The 26757-nt window shown below is 45.3% G+C and overlaps 1 protein-coding gene and 1 long non-coding RNA gene across 3 annotated transcripts; one reads left to right on the top strand and one right to left on the bottom strand.

Annotated features, from left to right (window-relative positions):
• Window positions 1–1448: 1448 nt before the first annotated feature.
• LOC118500338 lies at window positions 1449–2776 on the bottom strand. Its single transcript, XR_004902906.1, has 2 exons — window positions 2436–2776; window positions 1449–2022 (listed from the first exon to the last, which is right to left on the bottom strand). It is a non-coding gene; the product is annotated as an uncharacterized LOC118500338 (long non-coding RNA).
• Window positions 1724–26403, top strand: ALDH8A1 (aldehyde dehydrogenase 8 family member A1). Of its 2 annotated transcripts, none has more exons than XM_036024751.1 (7): window positions 1724–1997; window positions 7022–7169; window positions 8572–8727; window positions 10285–10434; window positions 14653–14909; window positions 16048–16209; window positions 22431–26403. In XM_036024751.1, exons 1-7 carry the CDS (start codon window positions 1950–1952, stop codon window positions 22881–22883), a joined length of 1374 nt encoding a protein of 457 aa, XP_035880644.1. In that variant the 5' UTR covers window positions 1724–1949; the 3' UTR covers window positions 22884–26403. The 2 variants fall into 2 exon arrangements, with proteins under 2 accessions (XP_035880644.1, XP_028366559.1); XM_028510758.2 differs by lacking the exon at window positions 1724–1997 and adding an exon at window positions 3092–3622.
• Window positions 26404–26757: the final 354 nt, after the last annotated feature.

The following is a 26757-nucleotide window of genomic DNA, read 5'->3' as shown; positions in this document are numbered from 1 at the left end:
ATGAGTACGTAAGAACCTGACTCATAAGAGGAAAATTCAAATATTCATTGAACACTGTAAAAATAATTAATAATCTCGGGAATCGTGATTGATGACATGGAAGTTGTCCCTGGGAGCCACCCCTAGAATTCAGATAGCTGAAAACGAACTGGAAGACCCTGGGATTGCACAGGAAGAGAGGGCACTGTATTTGATGCAAAACACCACAAAGGGATTGTAGCCATGCTTTCTGTTAAAAAGTTTAAAAATTGAAGATTAAAACAAAGCTTGGGAACAAAACAAACCCCGAAACGTTATCTTCATGGAAACAGGACATTAGCCTCGGTCTGTTTTGCAGCACGGAGTTCCAAAAGACAAAAGGGTATAGGAGCTAAAGGTGTAGGACTTCAAGGTAGAAGGGTTGTAACCTACAAATTTGTTACTCAGCCGTGGCATTGTGCGTAGGCGAAGGTAAGAAGGTCTCAGAAGATGTCCTGGGAGAGAGAAGGGAGTAGGGAGGCAGAATTTAAAATGTTCATCACAGATAGTTCAAAGCTTTAAGATTGGGTGGGGGGGGGGGTCATGGTAGAAATTCTGCAGCAAGCACGTCATTTGTTGATGCCATTAGTCGAAGACCACTAAGGCACAACTGTAGTCAAGATTATTTTTCCTGAGGCTTGTTGCAGCAGCAGAGACCACACACCTCGGTGCTTCTCAGTGAGAAGGTGTAAGGAGGGATTTGTTGAAGAAGTTGAGCACGTGTAGGTAATTTTCAGGAGGGCACAAGTGAGCGAGGGTGTCTTCTGGATTGGATGCTGTCAGAAGGTGGGAGTAATTCCGCAATTGGATTTGAGGTTTTTATCTAGGAGGTAGAATAAAAATGGGACAAGGTAAAGTAAGCCGCAGCAGTTGCTGGTGCTGGCCACAAGAGGGGGCTACTTAGTCATTTTTTGGTTTGCAGGTTGACTTTCGGTCCAGGTTCATCAGGATCACAGAGCAGAGATCTGGGCATTGTTAATGTTTAGTAGGAGAGCACTGTGGCCCAGCTGCAAGTGCCAGGCGAGCTTCTAGTCCCCAGAAGGCCCCTTTGCGCTCTCACATTGAAACCACTTAAATGTGCAGAAGTAAATGAATAGTATAAAACAAAACAATGAAAACGGGTCAATTAAATTACGCCTCAAACATGGGAACATGAAAAGACAAACTCAAACTGGACAGGTAATATGTGCTATTTGCAAAAGATATGCCTAAAATAAAACCAGAGATTGTAGGAAAAAAGGCATAAGTGTGTCAGGGAAGTAAAAATACCACCGGTTGGGTGTCTGCCGTGGGCCAGGCAGTTTTCACACAATAGTTTGTTCAATACCACATTTTTATAATTGTAGGAGGTAGGCATTATTAACTTCAGCCTACAGATAAGAAATCAAGTTCAGTGAGATTAATAAAAACCAGTAAATGAATTACAGACCCATGACTTCAGTTTGCATTTAGGTCTGACTGGAAGGCATGTTCATGGTGCTACACTGCTTCTCCGGAAACTGGAATGACCGTTCATGCTGGACTAGGAATTTAAAGCCAGCAAACAAAACAACCTTGACTGTGATCATGAGAACCGTATCGATAAGAGGTACAATCATGAGTGCAAAAATAAAACTTAGTGCCAAATAGCATTAAAATGCATAATGAAAATTTACTAGGAATTTCAAAAAGAATATATATGCAATTACTAAGGGAGTCTCAACAGCGCTGCCTTATGGATCACGGAAACGAAGAAGGCATAGAGGACTTGAGTAAGGTAACAGAGTAGAAAGGAGGAACATATATGCGAAGAGAATACAGTTGTAAGTCATGTTTCCCTCGAGAACCTGACACTGAGGTAAACAATACTGCTCTTGGAGAGCTGCGTGCGTTGTGAAGGCAACTCAGTGGATCAGACCATACATAGAGTGGAGTTACCTTTCAGCTTTGGAATGTCTGAACCCGATGAAGCTTCCCTTCCTGTGCTGCAGGTGATGGAGGTGTTGGTCATGGAATACAAAGTGACTGGGGGAAACATTTACATCTTTAATATTTAATAAGCAAAAGGTGGAAATATGAATACGCAAGAACAGACTATAAAAAATGACCACAGGAGTTTGAAATGAACCAAATATAAGTCTTAAAAATATAAAAATGAAACTAAAAACTGGTATTTCAATTAAACAGATTTGTTACAACTAAAAAAAGAATTAGGGACAAATACATAGTATATATGAACAAATATGTAATGTAATATATAACACACATATAATATAACTAGGATAAGTAGAACTAGTATAGTCTTAATTTTTTTTTTTATCAACACATATTAAAATAAGTTATCTAAACATTTAACTAAAAAACCTAGAGAAGATATAACTGTCCACCTGGGGGGTCCAGAGCTTACTGTTTTCTGTTGGGTTGTTCATTTCTCTTACCAAGTTGTAGAAATTCTTACATGCCTGATGGATGTGAATCTTGTGTGTGCTGAATCTCACACATATTTGCAGTTTGTATCTTTGTCTCCACGGTACATCCAGGAAGGTGGGGCTGCTTCAGCAGCCCTGTGTCCAGGATGGAGAGGTCCTTTTGAGAGAAGGCAGCCAAGGCAGAGAAGCCGGTGGGCTGTGGGAAAGAGGGCCTGTCCCCATTCACCTCTGCAGGGTGTGGGCAGAAATGCGTTGAAGAAAAAGTATGTGGTTTAGAGACGAAAGGACTGAAGTTCATCCCTGATTGACTATGATGCAATCATGGACAAATTAACCTCTCTGAGGCTCAGGTTCTTCTGCAAAATTGGGGGGGGGGGTAATAGCACTTGCTTTATGGAAGAGTATCATGTGGAATAGATGAGTAAAGACATGGAAAGGACTTGCTTCAGGGCCTGGCGCTCAATCAGCCTTTGAGCCATGTACATTTAACAGTGTGAGCCCAATAAGACGACACACACACAAGCCTTCTAAGAATTTTATTTTTATTTATTTTTTAAAAGATTTTATTTACTTTTAGAGAGAGGGGAAGGGAAGGAAAAAGAGAGAGAGAAACAGGAGAGATACATAGATCGATTGCCCCTTGCATGCCCCCAGCTGGGGACCTGGCCCACAACCCAGGCTTTTGCTCTGACTGGGAATTGAAAAGGTGACCCTTTTGCTCACAGGCCAGCACTCGGTCCACAGAACCACACCACCCAGGATGCCTCTAAGCATTCTAAAGGACCGTGAATGTGTAAGTGGATACGAGTTTAACATATTGTCCATGTCTCATAATGTATTTGAAGTCTGTGACATGCTTGAGAACTCCACTCCGAGCCTGGAGCCTGGAATGCTCTCTCTGAGTGTCAGGCCACCTCCCCCTTTCCCTGACTGGCAAATGAAGGTGTTGGGGCTGGACATGAGGAGGAGACTCGCTCAGGAGTAGGGGAACAGTGGGGATCACCTAAGTGAACAACTGTGGAGGAGCACGTCAGGAGTTGGTCAGGAGTTTTCTTGCTATGGCTGGAACAACGGCACTTTTGATGTTGGAGAACTTCATAGGGGGAAAATTTTTGCCCTGTAGCTCATATATAGACTCTTATGACCCGTCTACAGGGGAGGTGTACTGCCAAGTGCCAAACAGCGGGAAAGAGGAGGTGAGTATTCTTCACGGACAGAAGACCGGAATGGTCTTCAGACGTTGGTGGATTATTGTTTGTCACTTAATTTTCTAGAAGCAAGGTGGGGCTGGGAAAAAGTGTAGGCTCATTACATATTAGCAAAAGGCAGATTTTAGTTTCAGGAAAGTTTACTTTGTAATTGGACAGATAGATACAATGAACAAATCTCAGGTTATTATTTGTAGAAGCAAGTCATTAATCTAGGCAACCTAAGACACAGACACAATTCTCAGACATTTCTGAATTGGCATCTAGGAAAATGTATTATTCATAAGAATTATTAGTGCTCCCTCTTCTCTACCAGTGTTGCCTAAACTTGCCATTATATCCATGGATTTCTAAAACAACATGTTACTTTATTACAACATAAAATGAAAACCCCCAGGCATTTATTCTATATTATCCTCTAATAATCCTCTAATTCTTCACTTTTTCAAAATACCTACTACAATAAAAATGATCATCCAGTGGTGAAATTCAAATCAAATTTTCATATAGTTTTAGAGTTAAATTTAGCAGCATCCTTTTTCTTACTCAATGAGTGCTTAATGTCACATACATTAAAAATTTTTAGTGACATGGACTTAATTTTATTTGAAGAATTTTGTAAAATATTTGAAATACACTTTATTAGTTATCAGTTACTACACTGAGAATGAAGATCTATCTGGGCTGACAAATGTGGCTGATGTGTGTAAAGTCACCTAATGCCTAATGGATTTTAAGTAATTTTTTTAAAGTACAAGGAGCTGAATTATGTAAGGTAATTGTAGCCTTAATAGATAATGAAGTACAATGTGCAAGTTTTGAGGGGGAGAAGTGGCTTGTTTTTCTGTGTCAATATTTGAAATCTGTTTTGCATGAAAAAGAACTTTGCCTTGTAAATTAAAGGTTGTAAATATTGGCTCATGTTGGTTAAACTGTACCCACACTTTTGTTTGTTTCAGACAACACTGGATACATGTGGGAAATCCATCTCCCTGTTTTCCAGCCCTCCTTATCTGAGAATGTTTCCCAAAGCGAAGTTAAAAATGAAAAATATGGCAACTTCAGTTGAAATATTTTCTGTAGTGAATGGCATGTGCATTTTTGAGTTCTGGATGTACCTGCTAGTAGAGGATTAAATGTTTTGGATTTCCTCACTATGTAACTTGCAAATATTCTATTTGATCCCATAAGTCCCATTTTTTTTCCTGGCGTGAGAAATATGGTCACTGTGCAAACTACTTGCCCAATTTCCCTAAAATGCTCTCACAGAAAGTGCCACCGGTGCTGCTCACAGTGGATTCCATTCATTTAGTTTTTGTTATTTGCTTCACACACACTAAGCTCCTTAGTATACATTGTCCCAGATATGAGTGGTAACCTACAAATTAGACTCTGCCATCATCCTTATTGTACAGAGGACGGTGTGCCAACACTCTGATTTCCCACGCTCAGGCTTTGACCAGTGGTGTCTCTCTCTCTCTCTCTCTCTCTCACACACACACACACACACACACACGTGGTCTGGTAGCACTTGCATTAGAGCTTTGCAATCAAAAGCACAGACGAGGGTCCAACAGCCTGGCGTAATAGACCACCTGTAACCACTTAGTTGTCTGTGGTCTTGACCTAGAGCCGAACTTCCTTGTGCCTCGGTCTCCTTGTGCAGGAAACAGGGGTAATCACACCTACTTCCTAGTGTTGTTCTGAGGATCACACAGACTGGGTAACACAAAACCCTTAGCGTCTGGCATGTAGGAGGTGTTCTAAGTATTATTATTTTTTTTTGCTGACATTGTATATGTTTGTATGTAATATTATAATACTGTTTAGTAGGCCAATCTGTATTCTATATTAAATAATGGACATAAGACATATGACATAAAACAATTTAGAAAATATGTCTGGGAGTGAGTTTGCTGCTTATCAAAAGGATTAGACTTTACGTGACTAGGCAGATTGTATTTTTACACTGCAACTGGAAGAGTAGGCTTTTGCTCCGGCTGCTGTAGCAAGAACGCGTCTCCTATTGGCTGGCCACAGGGTGTCCGCGAGTCCACTGTGCTTGGTGGTGGAGACCACTAAGGCCCACTCGCCTTCTCTGGTCCTCTCTGCAGGTCCATATTAGAGAGTCAGTTTCTGAGATGAAACCGTCACCTTTCCAGAAATTTCTAATTAAGACGAGAATCATTGAATGCCTTATTTCAGCTCTCTGAAAGTGACTTTGTTCACATGAAAAGAACAGGAGAGAAGTGCAGATGGGATCTTGGATAAGAGGGCCAGCATAAGCTCTGGGGGCTGCATTGTCAGGTCACATGACGCAGGAAATGGGCTGTGGCTGCCTGAAGAGCCTGTGGGAAAGGGCTCTGGGGCTGAGCCTGTGGCCCAGCTGTGGAAAAAGGCTGGGATCGTAAATGTTCGTTGTGCCAGTGGGAGAGGAGAGGGCGGACCACAGGCTGTGGATTTGCCAGTTCTAGAAAAGGCATGGCTTGGCGTGGCCTAAGAGAGGAGAAGGGCAGCAGATGACCTGAAAGTTTATTCTGCCTGCATGAACTGACCTCGTGCACACCTTCCCGTGTATTATTTCCTGTTGGAGATAGCTCTCAAACCGGGTGCCCAGGCTAACTGTTCAGCCACGGAGCCCCTTCTCTCCAACACAGACTTCTTTCACTGGGCACAGGTGGGCAGGGGGCAAGGAGCAGGGACTGTGATTATTCCAGAGCAGGCCAGGTGGTGGTCCTGGCAGTCACAAAGATCTGAGTTTGAGTCTTGCTTCTGCCCGTTATTGGCTGTGTGGCCTCTGGCAAGTTGCTTGAGCATCTTTGTGCTTCAGTTTTTTCATCTGTAAAGGTGCAAAGCAATACACATGTTACAGAATTTTAAAAGGAGTCAAATGAAATAATTTGTGTAAAGCATTTAGCATATTTCCTCATATATAAAAATTAGCTGGTAGATTACCAATATGACTGGTCATTCCAAGTTGGACGACAGTGGTTCCAAACAAAATGTTAGGTTTTACCTGACATGACGGAGCTGAAATAAAAGTTTAAAGATTCTACTCATCTCATTTTTTCTCTCATATATTTTTAAAAATTTGTATTTTGAAATGACTGAAAATGTACATCTGTTACCGTTCAAAGTGCTGCTTTCTAATTATCTGACTGCACATTCTGGATGCATCTGTCCAAATGGAGCATTTTTTTTTTCTGTTTTTGTGGTGCCCCCTGCTTTGCTGGTCACATGAACACCACCTTGTGGGTAAGTCAGCACTGGGAAGTGCTGGATATTTGAAATTAGGCAGACAAACATAGTTGGCGTGTATGGATTCATGCAACCCCTCCGGGAGCAACAGTTTTAAAGTGACCGTCCTGCATTTGCTGCTCCTCAAAGGTAGAGGCTGCGGTGGAGGCCGCCAGAGCCGCATTCCCCGGCTGGGCAAACCGCAGCCCACAGGAGCGCTCGCAGGTGCTGCACCGGCTGGCGGACTTGCTGGAGCAGTCCCTGGAGGAGCTGGCTCAGGCCGAATCCAAGGACCAAGGTGAGAGCCTGCGTGTCTGCAGAGCTGTCTCTGCTCCGCCTCTTCTGTCTTCCGGGACCTCTTTCTAGCAGAGCCAGGTGGCCACATGCAGCTGTCTCTTAACTGAATGCTTTATGGGAAGCACAACCCATCGCACAGATGCTGGGATTCATCCCCTTCTTCCGGTTTGTCAGATGATCTCTCTCCTCTTAACCGTGATGCAAGGGACTGGGCACCTGCTTCACATTACCCCCTCCTGTGACCGCCAGGAAGCGGGCGCGCTTCTCCGGCAGAGGGAGACATGGACGCCAAGCTACCCAAGGCCTCTGCAGGATGAGTGGCCAAAGCGAGTCACCGCCCAAACCAAGTTCAAGGGTCAGGGAAATAAATACACTCTGTTCAGTGGAAGGAACTGCAAAGATGTATGTCTAAGGGCATGGATCTGTGGAGGGAGGAGGAACTAGGGTTGATCGTGCATCTTCCACCAACTCTTAAGTAGAGAATTTCAAAGCAGAGATCACTTGAAGAGCAGTTGCACAGCCCCATTACTCAGAAAGATGCCTGAGATACCACCATTCTACTTCCGACACCATTTCCCAGTTTTTTAAAACTGCTTCCCAGAAGTGAGGGTAATGGAGCAAATGTCTGTAAATCCTTGCAATAATATCTGTTAAGAAAAGCCCAGATTGTTTAAAATTGTACACCTGCTGTAAACCAGCATAGGGTTAGGCAAACAGCCCAGACTGCAGGCCCCCACCGCAGCACCGCCCCAGCCCGCAAGAAGGAATGTTTACTGCGGAGCTGCTGACACTGCAGTGTCCCTACCTCGCTCAGGGTTACTAAGTAACAGGCCAGGTCAGCTGAGGGTTTTCTTTTGTTCAGTCCAGGGGCTAGATGTGTGGGAGCCACACGATGGGTGACCAAGTGCCACACAGCGTCCCATGCCAGGGTCCCTGTTGTTGTTCTGCCACGTGTCTGTCTTAATGACTCCACCGTGTGTTGGAGGGACATTTAATACACATCACGTGTTTATCAAAGTGGTTTTCTGTGATGTGCAAAGGCAGCTGTCTTTACACCCACGGTTCCAACCCCTCTGTAGCACGTGCAAAACTCTCGACTCTGAAACGACAGAGCTGGTGTGGGTGAAGTGGCAGCATCTGGCAAGTTCATGAGGATGGCTCTGAATTGCTCAGTTAATAAAGCAAACATCATTTGGCTCAACTTTAACCGCCCGTCCCCACCTTGTCTTATAACCTCATATTTAATTGTTGCATGGTTTTATCAACACATGATCTATGCTTTGTCTATTCAATGAATGTCTGTCCCTGGCTGGAAGGACCAGGGGGCGACTTCTGCATGATAGTGTCTCCACTGTCCATGGGGAAACCTGCTGACTGTGCTTTCTGTTGTTGACTTCTTACAGGGAAAACCGTAGCACTGGCAAGAGCCATGGACATTCCCCGGTCTGTTCAGAACTTCCGGTTCTTTGCCTCCTCCATCCTGCACCACACGTCAGAGTGCACCCAGATGGACCACGTGGGCTGTCTGCACTACACCGTGCGGACCCCCGTGGGGATCGGTAGGTGCCGCTCCGCAGAAGACTGGACCACGGGTGCACACAGACATGCTCAGTCAGCTCCATAGAATGGATCTCCAGGAACAGGCTAAGGAAAAGGAAGGGGCTGATTTCTTCCACTTTGATTGACACATTGTAGGCCTTAAAAATCGATTTCTAATTTATTTTCGAAATTCCCTGCTTATTCCCGAAAGATTGTCCTTAGGAGATCACAGGGAAAAGAATGGTGCTGAGACTAAATTCACAAGCCAGTATTTTCCCTTCGCAACTAAAATTGCAAAGTCTGCTTCTAGAGAGTGTTGTGGTGAAGAGCATGGCTTCTGGGTATGTGGGGGCAAGGGACGCAGCCTTTGTGTGCTTCAGTATTCTCATCTGAAAAATGGGGAGGATGGTCTCATTCTGTCTTTTTATATTTTTATACAAATCAAACAAGTTAATAAGTGTAGAATACTTATAACAGCGCCAGGAATGTGGTAAATAAGCCTTGACTGAATTGTCTACTTTCCTCATTCAGTTCTTTGCTTCCGGCCCTTAGAGGACCCATACATATCTGCAATGACTCCAAATAGCCACTAGATGCCACTGTTTCCACTAAAAAACCCTCCAACTACACATACTTTACTAATTACATTTTATGATGGGGTGAACAAATATAAATTAAAAGGAAAGAAAATGGGACATTTCTTCACTTTGATTATTGGAGCCCTTCAGAAATGGTATTTTAAAGGCATTATAAAAAAACTCAGATATCCTCCCCAGAAGTATGCTGATATATTATAATGGTGCAAAAATATTGTTACCCTCTAAAGAAAAGATTTTTCAATGGGAAATTTAATAGTATAAAATATATTTACCTTTATAGGACAGTATTGAAGGCAGATTATAAAATAAGGTGCATCCATTTACTTATTTATAAGGCAGCATTCATTTTTACCAGTGTTTCATGGTTGGGAGGCTGGACACTTTCATGCTATTACAGGGAGGCGCGTGCTAGTGGCTGTCTCTGCTTCTTATCCAGAAAGCCTGGCTGATCAGAATGCAGGTGAGAACCTGGAGAGATTTTTTTTAATGCAAAAATACTCTGGCTATGGATTTCACTGTCTCAGAATGTATTTGCTCTTATTTTACAACAGATTTTTAAAAGCTTGAGATTTTATGTCTCAATCCATAACAGATTAGAAACAGAGATGAAGAAGCTTTGGAGAAATGGCAGCTGCACAGTTTACAGATGAGGAGGGAGAGGCCACTCACATGTGAAGATCAGTCCAGAAGTGTCAAAACTCGCCACTTTGTGGAAATGTTCAGTGACAAGTGACAGCCATTGAGCCCTGAAACTTACTGTTGTTCATAAGTATAATTGTCATTCGTCATAGTTCTAAAGGACACAGTTGGCTGTGATACATTTTAGTGATTTCCCAGAGGTTGGCTACACATAAGCAAAGTTTGGGGTTTTAGGAGCTGAAGTTTCATTCAGCAGGAAGGTCCCGGTTAGTAACCCCCATCGGGCTGGTCCTCTTTGCGGGCCGAGTGACCGTGGGCACTGCCTCTGCTCTCTGCCAGCTGGGCTGATCAGTCCCTGGAACTTGCCGCTCTACTTGCTGACCTGGAAGATCGCTCCGGCGATCGCTGCCGGCAACACGGTGATAGCCAAGCCCAGCGAGCTGACTTCCGTGACCGCGTGGATGATGTGCAAGCTCCTGGAGAAAGCAGGTAATAGGGTGTTCGAGTCTCACTGAGGACCAGCGGTGGGGCTCTGCATTTTGTACTCTTCAACCCCCCCGAGGGTCACTGACCTGTGAAAAGTTATTTTGGAAAGAAATCTGCTCAGCAGCCAAACAGATTCCACTGACATCTTTCGTTTTTGTCTCGCGGTTCCTTTTCTGAGAAATCCTTTTCATCCATGAGGTTTGCTCAGGGGGCTTCCTCCATCCAGCTGCGGGATGTGGCGCTGCAGGACCGTTCCTCCCTGCAGGGGTCGCTGGCGCAACGAGCACAGCATAGGACCACCGCCCAGGCTTAAGGAGCCCATTAAACCAGACCGCAGCCTGCTCCAGAGGGCGTCTGTGATGGTCAATTTAAATCTTATGTTGGAACCACAAGTTCATCTTGCTGAAAATAAAGATGTTACTAGGTACTCTTTGTATGGCTGTACAATACCTGATAGAAAGAGCCCGTTTTCAGGGGTTTGAAATACATTCCTCAGTTTTCCCTGCATTTGGAATCACTACTCAGCCGCTGATATAATCTGGCTTCTTGTCCTCTTTCTGATACTGTTGTAATGGCCGAGTTCAGCGTGTGTTCCTGGTTTCGTTACGGGGTGTTCAGCCTGACGCTGCCCCAGGGTTGGAAGTGGGGAGCAGGAAGCCTGTCCTGTACCCCACGAGAAAGGCCCTCGCTGTTGGGGCCCTCAGCTCTTGTTCCCACAGCTTGGGTAGAAAGGATGGGGGTGGGGTGGGGAAGGGGCTGTCTTGCCCGCTCTGTTGGTCTCTGCTGTGCCCCCGTCCTTCAAGCCCACGGGAAGACACTGCTGCCCCCTGCCCGTGTCCACTGAGTGGGCATTTGGGAAGAGCCCATCTCTCTTTCTGTGTCTACTGGATACCTTTTCTCTCAAAGCAAAAACATACACAGAGACTTCCAGAAAATTTGAGCCAGTTCTTTAAGATTTCGATGGCAGGTTACACCATCCTGTTTCAGGGAGAGCACCGGGCCTCGTGGCCCTGGTGTGGCTGCCCATCTCCCTTGTGCCCTCCAGGGGAAGGAAGCCTCCTGCTCCTCTGGGGCTTACATCTGTGGATGCCCCGGCCTCTTCCAGGTGTCCGACAGGAATGTGCCTCCCTCTCTCTGTTCCAGGCTGCATCATTCCTCCCTTGCACAAGGGATCATGCTTTAATCCCAGGCTTTGCAAAACTGAGTCTGTAGTGTCTGCAAAGATCCGAGGCATTTCCTCCCTGTCTTGTGACTGTAGGTGGATTCCCTTGCATGAGACAGGAGGGGGGCCCAAACTCTGCTTTGATCCGCACCGGGGAGGGCGCCCTGCAGGTGGGAAGGGGCTGCCCGGCTGCGTTCTAGACACCACTGTCTTCTGAACTCAACCACCTCTCCCTGAGGATGACGTCTCTTCCCCAACCTCTCTCCCTGGTCACAGAGTCCAGAGCCTGGCCTAGGTGAGAACTTTATGTTTCCATCTGTTTGCACGGCATTGCTCTTATTTCTTACAAGCCACTAAGCTTATGATACCAAGACAGTCCCTCCTGCCCTCCGACCCCAGGCTGGCTTTGCTACGCTTCCCTCCTCTAACAAAAACATTGAGAAGGGGATGCCCGGCTTGCACCTGTGTGAGCCCTCTGTTTCTCCCCCCGGGGTTGGAGGAGGTGTGAATCACAGCTACACAATCCTGCTTCAGAGCACTGGGAGAGAAACCTCGAATAGTGCAGGGAGGAGAAAGCTGAGGTACCTCCCAGTACATTCAGGGTGTTTCCAGAGCTGGCTCTCCCGAGTGCCATGTGTCCAAACAGACTCGAGGGATGACCCTTTGAAATAAAACAATTTTAAAAAGTGTGCAGTGAATACCTCTTTGGGAGTCCTAGAATATTCATTTTTTTTCTTGGGGGCACCAATGTTTGCCCTCATTTCTGGAATGTCGACAGATTAGGTTTTCTGGGTCCTCCCTATTGGTTTTTGTTCTGATCTATTTAAGCTTCAGCGTCTCCTTGTCACCTGGCCGCATCCTAGCTTTGGAGGGGCTCTGCTCCCTTCCTGTCTATCAGCACCCACCTTGGGTTTTCCCAGTTGTTATGTGCCCACTAAATTGCCTTCCTCCTCTTATAAATGGAATCTCTTAAGAGTAGAGCTCAGATATCCCTTTAAAAAATGTCATTAATGTCTTGGTCAACTGGCAACACAGTATTGAGAAACACTGGCCAATAGGTAGCTTTAACACTGGAGCTCAAGAACGCATAATCAAAATGTTAGTGCCGGCCGAAACCAGCTCGTTATCCTGGGGGGATAATATGAGGTGTTTCCATGTTTCCCCTCTCCCTTGGTTACAATGCTACTGTAAATGTTACCAGTGATTCAATCCATCTTTTGCCTTCAGGGTTTATAACACCGAAGAGTCCATCTCCTGGTGCCCACTGTGCACCCCACCCCCGCATCCCAATATCTGAGAAACATCCACATGCCTGATATTTGATGGACATGCAGGGCCCCAACTTGCCAATGGTGGGAAACTTGTTCTTGTTTTCCTCCCATCAGCCAGGGGGAGGACCTCTCGCCTAGCGCCTTCTTTGCCCCACCCCTGGGCCCAGCTGCTTGCCCCTGGTGCCTGGCTCTGGGCGGGCCCTCAGCTGGCAGTGCCGTCTGGTCCAGAAGTCCCACCTGAGCTAGATATCAACAAGGGCGCACACTGGGTGTAGAGGTGGCGTCGCTGGAAGTGAGGCTCTGCGGACATCATCATGATTCCCTGACGCTTCCCCCCATCTCCTTGGGGGCTCGCCTGAACGGGCCTCGGCTGAACCCTCAAGGCGATCGGGCCAAGGCTGTGGCGCTGTGAGCAGGTGTTCTGGATGATAATGGGTCACCGATGTAAAAGTATTATTTATACTTGAAAAGCATATTGTTGAAGAGAATGTTTTTCTCCAAGAGGGAGAGTGCCTGACCTGGAGCAAGGGACAAATACTAGGAGTGGGAAGTAGTTGAAAACCCTCACGTGTAGGGCAGTGTCGGGGGCGGGGCGGGGGTGGGGCGGGGGCGGAGCGGGAATGGTTTCTGCCCCTGCTCTACCTCAAGCCGGAGGACACCGAGGGCATAAACTCAGCCACCTCCAGGCCAACCCTAAGAATGTTCAGGACACAACACAAATTGCTCATAGTTGGTTTTTTTTTCTGGACACTTGAAGTTTTCCAAAGTGAAAAACCATTTCTAACTTGCATAAAGTACACTAAGTAAATTCATCCATTTACTTAACAGTTCTTTCTTGGCCTTCTACACCCAGTGTTTCCTCTTACTGGCTGTTATTCAACTTCACTGTACCCCAGTTTTCCCATGGAAAAAGCGAGGATATTTGTAGTACCTACCTGATGAAGCTGTCGGCAGGTCTGGCGGGGTAAACCACGCACAGCAGGGACTGAGCCGCAGTTAGCACCCCGTGAGTGTGAGTCAGCACTCACTGGAGTTCATTCTGTGTGGCAGACCAGGCTGCATGCAGGATCACATGCAATGGAGAGCAGAACCCCCCGCCCCTGCCCCGCCAGATGCTGTTTCCGCCCTTACCTCCTAGTGGTGGATGGGTAATACACAGGTAACACCAAAAACTGCGTAAAGTACATAGATTCCTGAGACGCGGGGAGTAGGGCCTGATGATAGAAGAGACTAAGGCATCTATTTATGGGGGTTCTTGGTGCTTTAAGTCAGTCCTAGGGTGTAATGGTGCATCTCTCCCATGGGGTACAGGCCCTTCAGCTCAAAACTTGCCTCCCCAGGTGGGACCCCTCCTTCACTCCCTGGGCCAAGATAGTCAATCTCTTCCCTGGATCTTGCAGCACTTTCATTCCCCTCTGCTGACACTTTCACGCTGAATGGTGACTCCTGATGCCTACTTGAAGCAGGGCTCTCTTCCCTCACAGGGCTTGACCCACCTGGGGATGTTTCTGCATCCTCAGCCCCTGAGAGGCCTAGTCAGTTTTATGGGATGAACAGTGCAGAGTGTTGTACTGTACCCTGCACTTTGTAGGGCAAAGCACCCGGAGAAATTCCACCTAGGTGTGTGCTGGGCGGAGGTGATGCTGTTGTTCTTCCTTTACTAGTAAACCAGGGGTAGCCGTAAGAGTTCATTCCCACCTATTGGACTTTCAAAGAGAATCTCCATGTAACCTGAAGTCCTCGACGTACTGAGACGACTTTCTGTGACGGATACTGTTTCCCATCCAGGTGTGCCACCAGGTGTGGTCAACATTGTGTTTGGAACAGGGCCCAGGGTGGGCGAGGCCCTGGTGTCCCACCCGGAGGTGCCCCTCATCTCCTTCACCGGGAGCCAGCCCACCGCTGAGCGGATCACACAGCTGAGTGCTCCCCACTTCAAGAAGCTCTGCCTGGAGCTGGGGGGCAAGAACCCTGCCATCATCTTTGAGGACGCCAACCTGGAGGAGTGTGTTCCCACCACCGTCAGGTCCAGCTTTGCCAACCAGGTATGTCCTCTGGGTTGTATTTGTTTGTTTGTTTGTTGTTTGTTTCAACTCTGCTGCCCCACCGAGCAGGGTCTGTGTAGCACAGTGCAAAGCCAGGAGTGAGTGAGTGAATCCAGTTCTGTTTCAGTGGAAGGAGAGTCGCTAACTTTGTGTTATTCCATCTGTTCAACCTCAGTGTCTCTCTGTGGCCTCGTAGGGTCACAGCTTCTGTTCAGTGAGCTCCTTTTCTTGAGTTACACAAGTTTTCTCAGGGAGCTGCCGTGGGCAACATGATTGATTTTTGCTACTCCAGCCTTGTATTCGTAGAATTGCCCCTAGGCTCTTCCTGCTGTCTAGATGTCCTACTTCCAGGAAACCTTACTCTCTTCCCCAAAGCAGCCCAAATGCATTCCCAAACACACAAGTAAGTATGGGAACTGGTCTAGAGCTGGTTTCTCACCTTAGAGTCATGGGTGAACTTCAGGGCAACTTCGCATCCCCTGAAACCGTAGCAGATGTTTTCCTGGGGTCCATAGTCCTCATCAGAGTCTTCAAGGCCATAGCATCCCAAAGGGTGAAGGATGTGAGATCGGATGGCCTAGCCTGCAGGTGTCCTGCATGTGTCCTGCAGGTGGCCACTACACCTGCACCTGTGCAGCTCATTAGCCTCAGCCCCCAGGACAGAGCCGAGGATGGAGCAGGTGTGCGTAGGTCCAAATGCCTTTCTCCAAAAGGTGTGTTATCTAAAATTTGTATCAAAAAACAAAGACGTAAGCCAAAGAGTTAGAACTTCCACAGAAGGAAAGACGGGTGGAATGAGATGTGTCTTCATTTAACCCAACTCGCATAATTGCATAGCCTTTTGAAACTTCATTTCTTTGCCAGTAAATTATGGAGATGGCACTAATAATGTCCTCCAATAGGGTTTTTGTGAGTCTAGAATGAAAAACATTCCTTACAATAATTATGCTGGCTGAAGCCATTGATGGCTTTTTTCACAATCATTATGATTGTAATTATTTTTCTCCCTGAAGTTCCTACAGCAAGTGGCTTAGGAATTCATACACATGCGCACAGGCGCTCAGGGTGCAGCGTGACCTGCCCATGGGGGAGCATGTCCTCCAGCCCCCTCCTTGTCCTCCTGTGTCGTTCTCGGCAGGGTGAAATCTGCCTCTGCACCAGCAGGATCTTTGTCCAGAAGAGGATCTATAGTGAGTTTTTAAAGAGGTTTGTAGCAGCTACCAGAATGTGGAAAGTCGGCATTCCCTCCGACCCGTCGGCCAGCATGGGCGCCCTGATAAGTAAAACTCATTTGGAGAAGGTAAGCGCGTCTCTGCCATGTCCGCTGCAGAAGGGTTCTTGCTTGGGGAGAAGCTCCGCGCAAGCACGGCACATGTCTGTGCTTTGAAGTACTGTCGGCTACTACCTTGTTTTTGAACAATTATGACCCGCGGGGAATTGTCTCTGGATACAGAGTCTAAAACTGTTGGTTGAGAATCGTCCAGATTTAAAGCAGCTCTGAGGGAAACTAATGCTCTTGAAAAGTCAGCACGAGCACACCACCAGAAGAGTGAGAACGGAAACTTTCAAAGCATAAAGGTCAAAATGATGGGGATTAAGGGTGGCAAGAATTTCCATCAGTAAATGTTCCCAGAGGAAAAGGGTCTGCCTCTGGCTTACAGCAGATGGCATTCCATAAGTGCCAGGGCACACACTCCAAATTGTGTGGTCTTTCCTTAGTGGAGTGACGTGGGAGAAGCCACTGATGGCCTTTGGGTGACTTATGAAACTTAGATCTCTCAGGTCATCTCATTACCTGCTGTGGCTCCTCCCAAAGTGAGTCACAGATTTGGGTACTAGAAGGGTCTTGTCTCCAACTGCAGCAATAAAGGCTCACCAAGGAGAATATGCATCCACCAGTCAGCCAGGAAGGGGCAGAGCTTTTACGTAAGTTTGTAGACAGCCCCAACACCGCGCCGATTTGGCAGACTCACCACATTGTAACTTTGACCTTCACAATATTGTGAAGCATGGATGCTCATAGGTGGGAAGGTAATGTGGCTTGATGGTGTCTTCTTCTTTCTCCTGTTTTCTCAGTGAAGCAGGTGAGGAGGGGAGAAGATGCTGGAGGTTTCAGGAGGGAGGAGAACCTGTGGAATAGTCTGGCAGGAGGTCACGAGAGAGAATGGACTTGGAAATGACTGTGTTGTCAGCAGGGCAGCTCCAAGGGCTCACTGAGGCCTGTAGTTACTTATTTAAAGTGAGGCTGGCCAGTATGGCTGTGTCTCCCTCCAGTCAAATTCACCTGCAAGATTGCAGGTGTATAGACAGCAGTCCCCAGAGTGCCCCTGGGACCTGCAGTTGTCATGGAACGAGGAATCACCAGAAGCCAGAGGCCCCTTTGCCCACTCTTGTCTGACTGCTCTGGACCCGAGGCCTCCGCGCCTGCCCACCCTCACCTGCAAATAACTGGTAAAAACAGCATAAGCACGTGCTGAATGCTTCCTGTGCAACAAAGCTCCTTCCAGGAGCTTCTCGCAGTAGGCTTGGGGTATGCTGCAGTCTGAAGTCTCCTTTGCAATTCACTATTGACCTGAGGTTCCAAGTTCTCTTTACATCCAATCAACGAAGAAACTGATTTTTTTCTGTCGTAGGCCACAATCACTATTTAATTGACCCAGTGACGGAGATAGATCAGTGAAGCAAATAAAAATATTTGATTTTTCTGTGGGCTTTCATGTCATAGTCTTGATGCTCAGCATGACCCTACTTGCCCATGGGGGCCCTCCCTTTTAGCCTGCCTCCCTGTCCTCCTGAGTTCCACCCAAGGCCCTCTGCAGGCCTCTCTGCTCACTGACAATAAGCAGCCTCAGCCACCTGACTTGCTCTTCCCCACACAGGCAATGGGACCACACCCTACTGAGCCCTGGCTCCTTTTAATGGGGAAGGATAATCAAGGCCAGCATCCGGCCCTGTGGGTACCCATTAGATGTCCCATGATGACGATGGCTTTTGGAGGAGGACACTTAAAACCTGGCTGTGCTGAGCTCACTCACTGTCCTTTTGAGACAGTCCTGTGTCTATGCTGATATTTCCAGATTAGCCAACTTACTTTTTAACCCTTGCTTTAGTATCATAGTTATTCGATACATCTGTATGACCCTCATCTTGCTCACAGTCAAGCCTGAGTCTTTAGAATGACCCAGGAGACTGTCTCCTGGTAACCTCTGTCTCCTGTTGCCTCTGTCACCCTTGCCCTCCCTCAGCCCGCTGCTGCATGCTGGTCTCCCTAGTCTTCCTCAAAAATATTGGCCCACTACTTCCTTTTGGCCTTTGCTCTTATTGCCCACACCCTCTGGAATATTCTTCCTTCAGAGGTTTGCTTGGTTCTTTCCTTAGATCAAATGTTATCATCCAAATGAGTGCTTGCCTGCTCACCTATATAAAATCACACCCCCCAGAACTTCCTCTGCCTCTTTGCTGCTTTATTTTTCTCCATGACTCTGGCTAGCACTTGATATATACTATATATTATTTATTCCCTTATTGGCTATATTTCCTTGGCTAGAATGCTAGCTTCAGTGTCAGTTTTATTCACTACAAAATCCTTAGATTCTAAAAAAGTAGCCCAAACAAAAGGTGCATAGTGTTTGTTTGACAAATGATTAAACTAACTCTCCATCCTGTGTTCTAGTTACAGTATAATCCCCAAACTTCTGTTTTGGAAAAAGGATTCCATTTTCTTTGACCTCTTGAAAACAAGCAGGGAGCAACTGGTTTCACTGATCATTAATTTATAATAACAAAGAAAAGTCCATGTAAACACATACAAGTCTCTGAGGTTTTGCTTGAGACTCTCCTTTAACTCTTTCCATTGGTTATTTCAGTTTATTTCACAGACAGCTTTAGAATTGAATTCTAGTTTCATAAAAATCTTTGGGAAAATATTTGGTGTTCAATACCTCAATATTATAAAAATCCAACTTCTTAAATGCCAACTAAGAATTTCAAAAAATAGAGACTTCCATTCAAGATGGCGGCATAAGTACACATGGCTTGCCTCCTCACACAACCACATCAAAATTACAACTAAACTACAGAATGACCATTGTTCAGAACTGCCGGAAATAGAGCTGCATGGAAGTCCTACAACTACAGAATTAGAAGAAATCACATCGAGACTAGAAGAAACATTTTTTAATTCTCTGGAAAAAAAGGAATTTCAAAAATATGATCAACTTATTTTTAAGTTCATTAGAGATTTTTACAGCATTACTAAAAAAATATCAAGTGGAACATTATCTGTAGGTCCACATTCTTCCCTGCCAATGTTCTTATTTTCTCAAAAACCAACTTATAAAAAGGTACCAAAATATTTCAGTTACAACACATTTTAGTTGAAAAGAACATATTCCTCCAAATTATCAAACTTTTGTTTTGTTTTGGCGATTCCCAGTAGTTTTAATTACCTCTGACATGGACACGGAGGACTTACTAAGTTGCAGTATCAAAATAGTATAGTATAAAATTTCCAAATTTTGTTTCCAGAGTAAAATATATATCTTAAACTTAGCATCTTTGAGTGACTCTACCATGAAGACCCAAATTACCTCCTTTTTAGTAAGTTGGTGGCTAGAGTCTAATGACAGTGATCCCCGGGCATACATGGGGTGTCCTGGTGGATCCTGAAGACCACCTGCTGCAGACTGAGAATGTATCAAGGGCAGGAGGAAGCTGAGGCCTCCCTTAGCACGTGTGTGTCCCCTTAGTGCCTGTGCACAGACAGGAAGATGCACCACTGAAGGCTCTGTGTAGCCCCAACCCCAGGTCCGTCTCCTTCTGCCTGAACCCAGCTCCCCATGTGGGTTTCGCCAAGCTGGCTAGTTTTCATCTTAGTCCAGGCTAAAGTGTGAGGGAGAGCCTGGTTTCCCCCTCATTCCCTCCTCTTGGCCTTTTCAGACTGTGGCTCTTTTCAGTTCAGTCTGCTAAACCATCTGGGATCAAGGAGGCAGGGGATAGCTTTCCTTGTCTATCTCAGGGAAGCTTTGGGGGCTGTGTGCTATCTGCCATTGTTGCATTCCTTGTCTCCTCTTCCGCAGTGCATCTGTGTTTTCTCCAAATCACACTAGCCCTGCGGAGTCTGGGGTCTTTGTGTCCATCCTACTTCTGTGTGATTGTCATGATAGCTGATGACGCAGTGACAGAGCAATCCCAGTAGAATATGTAAATGTTGGTCTGTAATGGCAAAGGGCTCAGGAATTCGGAGATATAGCAGGCTCCTAAGTGGGCACGTCATTTCCCAGCTTCCGTGTGACCATAGGAGATGCACATAAAATTGCAGGTGACTCTGTCCTCAAGGAATGAAGGAAAGCCACCCCAGCCTATTTCAGAGAGTTGCTTTTTGTTTTTCTTTTTACTCTCCTGAATCCTTCCCCACTTGCCTATCTAGAGAACCTGGCTGTATGCCTGCCTTCCCATAGATGCAAGTCAGATAGTGAGATAGAGTTCTTGAGTGTTTGCAGTGAGCCTGGAGGAAGCCTGGAGGAAGTTCACAGGTGCTTCCCCCAGTAGGACCAGGCTTTACTGTCCACTCCTGCAGTTTCCTGTCTCCTTTGTCAGCTAAACAAGTTGACACGCAGAGTGGAGGACACCTCTGGAGTCTCAGCTCGTAAGTGTCAGATCATGCATTATATTATCATCTTCATCTACAGCAACAGCAGCTGCTGACATTCAAACGGCTTATTATATGCCAGGTATTATGCTAAACGTTTTATATGGTTTATTTAGTCCTATGAATGGGTGGCAGTGCTAACCCTATTTTTCAGATGATGAAACCGAGGCATACGGCACTGAAAATCTCTTAGCTAATGAGTAATTTGAACACAGCTGGGCTCCTAAGTACTAATTATTCTCTGCTCCAAAAAAGTTTTATAATAGTAATTCATTACCTGGTACAGCACGTTACCAGTCATGAGGGTTGGTTTTTTTTTTTCAGGTTTTACTGAAAATCTCAGTTCCTAAGCTGCTGCTAGTGTAGGGAGCATGCTATGCTTCAGCGATACCTTCTCTGGAAAATGAATTCAGTTCAGTAAGAGTCGCCTTATACATCAGATATTTTGATGAATTCACCATTTGAAACGGACACTTCTGTTCATAGATGATGATCCCAAGAGTGTCTAGAGATAGTCATGTGATGATGTAACACTGGAACATTCCTGGCACTGCTGGACCTGTGACCAGTATCCTGGAGGGAGCCGCGCCCAGACTTCCTTTGTCCAGGATGCTGCTTCGGGCGTTTTTTAATTTAATGAGGGTGGGTTGCTTCAAGAGGAGGAAGAGAGTAGGGCAAAAGAGAAGTCCAAATCTATTTGAATCTCTACCCACACGCCAGCCTGGGGCTCTTCTGGGAGGCTTTGAGATCGCTGTGTGTGTTGGGGCGGGGGTGGGGCAGACGGGCACACAGAGCTGGACCAAATGTTCTGTTTTTAAAGAGTCTGACTTCATGGCTTATTAAGTGGTCTGCAAATTGAAGCAAATTTAATAATAAATAACATGACCTTTTTTACATTTACATGCCAAACATGTAGCTCTGTGTTGAATATAGTTCTACGATGGAGTACTAATTTAATACTGGGACAGAATCCTCAGACAATAAATGATAAGTAGGAATCCAAAGTACACTTCAAAATTTACCTTGTCTTTGGTATACTACTTGACTCTTGTTCTATATTTTTAATTTTGGGAATTTTTTAAATTTCTCCCATGCTTATAACATCGCTTAGAGGTCGCATCATCTGTCACTGTGACTTAGGCAACATTTTCATGTATAAATGTATATATATCATTATTATAATGAGTCATTCCCATAACCATTTTTAATAAATATCTGTCATTGTCTCTGAGTCACTGGGTTAACTTATTGCCTAATTTATTTCCCATTATAGTTAGCTATGCTATATTACCTATCAGTGATGAGACTAGAAATTAGAAATTACTTGTTCTGGAAGCTCAGATATTTGAAGGGCATCCTGACCTTTAGTTAAATCTTATACACCATTCAACTTCACACTTTCTGCAAAAGACATAGCCTCTCAAAGAGTGGGAAAATATTCTTTTGCATATTTACCTACTGAATATGCCTGAATGTGAATTCTAGTTTTCCTGTGTATAAGTTTTGTGAAATGTTTACCCTCTCTGAGGGCCAACGATATCATTAGCACGTGGGGGGATAATAGTACCTAGCTAACAGGCTTTTGAGAGAATTCAGTGAAACTATATAAAAAGCATTTACCTGAGTGACTGGCACCTAGACATTAAGTAAACTGCTCGCTCCTTTTCCATACGAGGGCCAAATGCCCAAGGGATGCTTAGTGCTCTTCTGCCCCTCAGTCTGAGCAGCCGAGTGATAAGGTAACCTTAGATTTCTCGGCAATGACTTCACACGTCTTTCCTGGTTGATTTGCAAATATTGAATTTTTTGTTGCTTTGTGTGAAGATAAATGGTAAGATGTTGCTAATGGCATTCGTTTTTTACCCACCCAGGTCAGAAGTTACATCGAGAGAGCTCGTGCAGAAGGGGCCCGCATTCTGTGCGGTGAGGGAGTGGATACATTGAGTCTCCCCCCGGGGAATCGGGGAGGCTATTTTATGCTTCCCACCGTGATAACAGACATTAAGGATGAATCACGCTGCATGAAGGAAGAGATATTTGGTCCAGTGACGTGTGTTGTCCCCTTTGAGAGTGAAGAGGAAGTGATTGAAAGAGCCAACAGTGTTAAATATGGGCTGGCAGCGACGGTGTGGTCAAGCAACGTGGGGCGTGTCCATCGGGTGGCTAAGAAGTTGCAGTCAGGCTTGGTCTGGACCAACTGCTGGCTCATCAGAGAGCTGAACCTTCCTTTCGGGGGGATGAAGAGTTCTGGAATAGGTAGAGAGGGAGCCAAGGACTCTTACAACTTCTTCACTGAAATCAAAACGGTCACTGTTAAACACTGACCTTGGCCAGTGGAGAATTATTATGCCTGGCTACAGACAGTCAGTGGTCCAATGTGGCCAATGGATCTACTGGCATCAATTCCAGCCAGGTCTCGCCCCGGCAGGAGCTTCTCTCTAGCTTATCCTCAGTAGCTAGCATTTTTACCTGCTGGTGAAGAGATGTCTACTTTCAAGGTGAAAGCAAAGAAGAAAACACTTCTGCAGAGGAAGACACAAAAAGGAAGCCAAAGAATTGTCAGGCTCCTCCTGTGTTGTGTCTTCACAGGGTTTTAAAAAATCATTTTGATCGGATTCTTGGAAATTCACAGATAATCAGGCTTTTTTTCCATTTGTACATGGATGGTTAAAAAAATATACAAAGCCAAAGAGAAACAAATCACCATAATTTCCTACCTTTGGGGAGATTGCCAAGAGGGTTTCAGTCTATCAGCCAGCAACATGGCCAACTGTGAATTGACCACACCTCATTATGCGATTGGACCGTGAATGTCAATGATAAATGCAGCATGGAATTTGTTAGAGACGGCATGTATGGTAGCTCCCAATTAATATACCTCTAGAAGTACAAAGAAAAATAACATAACTATTACTTTTTGGAAGAAGCTTAGAACAAGAAGAATCTGACCCATTCTTCCTGTGGAGTCTCATCAGTTCCAATTCTTAGTGTGTACCCAATGAGACCTACAATTTACTAATCCTAAAGAGAGTGATAAACGTGAAGCAATTTTAGTAACCAGGATGGCATACCTTCTTTTTGAATTGCCTTTTCTTCTTCCTTCTCCTCATCCTGTTAGAAGTATGGACTTATACTAAATAGTAAAGGTATTTCTAGTGCTTTTTCCCTAGATGTCCTGGTGATCAGAGGGGACTGAGGTTTATAGAGATTAAATAGCATCCCTGAGATCACACAAGAGGTGTGAGGCAGAGGGAGGTGTGAATCAGGGCTCCGACTCCAAAGCCATGGTCTCTGGCCACTTCACACCTGCCTTGGACTGGGCTCCAGGGCAGCCAGGTGGGCGTGTGGAACTCATGATGTTGGGGCCCCTCCCGCTGTGCCTCTCCCCTCCTCTCTCTGCTCTGCTCCACTTGTCCAGGCGACCCAGGGACACCTCCAGCACAGCCCTTTCCACCCTGCCTCAAGTGGGCTGTTTGCACGTCTGACCCCCCGACAGGACCGGAATCACGAATGGCCCAGGCAGGTGTTCATCCACCCTGAAGTCTCGGTTCCTAACACAATGCCTGACGCATAACAGGTGCTCAAAACAAGTTTCAGAATGGAACCAGGTCTTCCTGGAACTCTGGGGTATTTGTTCATAGTTTATGGGGGAGGTCAGCAGGGGCGACAGGTTGATCTTTATAATTTTGAATGGAGTTTTGGATACCCCGACCTGTTCACAAATGCTGAAAAATACAAGTCTCCTTGATATCAAGAGATTGTGTTGGATCATATCTGTTCCCTAGCTTCTATTTTCCTTTTCCCCTCCTGTTGTCGCTGCCCCTCTCCCCCAGCTGAAGCCCCTTGGCCTTGATTAATTAAGCCTAAGACCAATTCTGAGTACCAGCGGGAGGAATTTCAGCAGCGCCAGTCTCTAAGAATCTTCATCTTCATTCTTTCAATTGGTCTGTCTCAAGTGCATCCTTGCGTCTCAGACCTAAAAGCTGTATCTTGATTCCAAACTCTGTCAGCTGAACCTCTTTGCTCCCTGAGCCCGGATACCCATCTCCCGGAACACTTGTTTCCTGCCCAGGAGATTCCCCCCCAGGACTTGGCGCCAGCCCTGCTCTTGTCACTTCCCGCCCCGGACTCGGGATCCCGCCTCGGGAAGGGCTTGCTTCCTGATGGCAGACGTTCTGGGTGCCCTTTCCCCACTCCTTGTCTCTTGGACCTGCAGAAGCTCCTCCTGGGCTCACAGGGCAGTCTGAGTAATGCACACGTGACCAAATGCCACTCTTCCTTCCCTTGCCAATGCTCTCCCAGTCCTCAGGCTGTAAGAGCAGTGGCTATTATGTTCTAGCAGCCCAGGTGGACTTTTCCTCATTTTTCTAGCCTGCACAAGTGAAGGAATGTAGTTCCAAGACCTCACCTGTCCCAGACATCCCAGACGTCTCAGGTTGCACATCAGCTAAAGGTGCTGGTGAGGTCTGCGCTGCACCAGGACACAGCCCCTCTGGGGGGCACCCCCACAGCTGCAGGGCTGCTGGGCCTCTGCCTTGCTGTGCTCAGAGCTAAAAGGAAGACAATCTGGGGAGGACCACAGGAGTTTCAACTATACTTACAAAGTTTTATTTCTAAGCAGGATGATGGGCCTATGGGTGTTTACCAGACTGTTTCATAAATAGGAAACACGCAATTTTTTTTTGTCAATAAAAAAACCATGAGGGATCAGTCAAGGATCAGCAAATATTTGGTAAAGAGAAATGCCAAAATGTGTGAAAGACCCGCTGACCATGGGAGATCAGACACAAGAAGGAAAGAAGGCATTAAAAATTGAATTAGTCTCCTAGGAGAGACTTGAAAGGATGGTGTTCACACAGAAGAATAGACTACTATGGAAAAGGAGCAGGAAAGGGATGTGAAGGAGCCCTTGAAATATTGAACATTGGTTCCCCAAAGGCATTTTAAAAATTAATAGAATCGAGTCATTGGTATGGCTGAACACTAAATTGGTAATATGGAAGATAAAGTTGAGAAAATAGCTCAGAATGTAGAGGATGACAGGAAGGAAAACTACCAGAAAGAAGTTGAAATGCAGGATAGATCTGGAAAGCTATTAATATGTAACTAATTCAAGATGATAGAACAAAGCTGAATAATGAAATAAGTAATAAAAGATAATTTTCCTGAATTACAAAAAAGATTTTCAGATGGAAAATTTTTACCATGTGCCAAGAACTACTCAGTTGAAAGTAAAAAATTCCTATTGTAGCCCTGACTGGTGTGGCTCAGTGGGTAGGGCATTGTCTTGCAAACTAAAAAGTTGTTGGTTCAATTCCCAGTCAGGGCACGTGCCTGGGTTGCAGGCCAGATCCTCAGTAGGGGGCATAGAGAGGCAATCAGTCAATGTTTCTCTCACGAATCAATATTTCTGTCCTCTTTCTCTTTTCCTTTCTCTCTCTCTAAAAATAAATAAAATCTTTAAAAAGACTTTGAAAATGCTGAGTGTAAAACTGAGTGCAGAGAGAATTAACAGGATACTTGCAAAAAATAAAAATAAAAAGCATAAAATTGTCATCACACTTTGCATTAATAATATTGAGGCTAGAAAACAGTGGAGCAAGTCTTTAAAATTCTCAGGAAAAATAATTTTGAACCTAATTTTATAGCCAGCAACCTGTTGCTCAAGAATTAATGCAAAATAATTCATCTAGTGACTCAGAAAGTTTCTCCTGTTTCCTCTTCCTGGTGTGACTTGGGATGTGATGCAGGAAAAGTAATCCAGCAAATAGAAAAATTGCCTCAGGAAAAAAATGAAAAGAAATTTCAAGTGGTTAGCTGCAACACAGGCCAACAAAGCAACTGGCCCAAATTAAAACAGGGAAGACAGGAGGTAGTGATTAAAGGACAATGATTTTTAAAAATATGTTCAGTTATCTGAAAGATCTTAGGTACATAAAAAGGAACATATACATCTATTCTATCCATTAGAATGAAGGTGAGTTAAAAGTGTTCAGAAGTCGTGAAAAGATGAAGCAAAGTGAAATGTGACATGACTTAGAAAAATAGAATGAGCGTAAGTAAAGGGAATCCATTTTTCAGTCATTCTTTGGATACCTATTTTTGGTAACATAAAATCCCATTTCCAACTCTATGGGCCTCACTTGATTCTGCAATTACTATCTATATAATCTCAATATTACAAATGTGTCTTATTGG

Source organism: Phyllostomus discolor, chromosome 4, assembly GCF_004126475.2.
Source record: "Phyllostomus discolor isolate MPI-MPIP mPhyDis1 chromosome 4, mPhyDis1.pri.v3, whole genome shotgun sequence".
Taxonomy (NCBI): Eukaryota; Metazoa; Chordata; class Mammalia; order Chiroptera; family Phyllostomidae; genus Phyllostomus; species Phyllostomus discolor.
This window is presented reverse-complemented; position numbering and strand designations above follow the sequence as displayed.

Bases quoted from the DNA above. Each gene is read 5' to 3' on its own strand.
- ALDH8A1 (XM_028510758.2), top strand. From the start codon at position 3,485: ATGGCTGGAACAACGGCACTTTTGATGTTGGAGAACTTCATAGGGGGA. The intron at 10,435-14,652 runs GTAATAGGGTGT...TTTCCCATCCAG, and splicing joins CAAGCTCCTGGAGAAAGCAG to GTGTGCCACCAGGTGTGGTC. The intron at 16,210-22,430 runs GTAAGCGCGTCT...TTACCCACCCAG, and splicing joins GTAAAACTCATTTGGAGAAG to GTCAGAAGTTACATCGAGAG.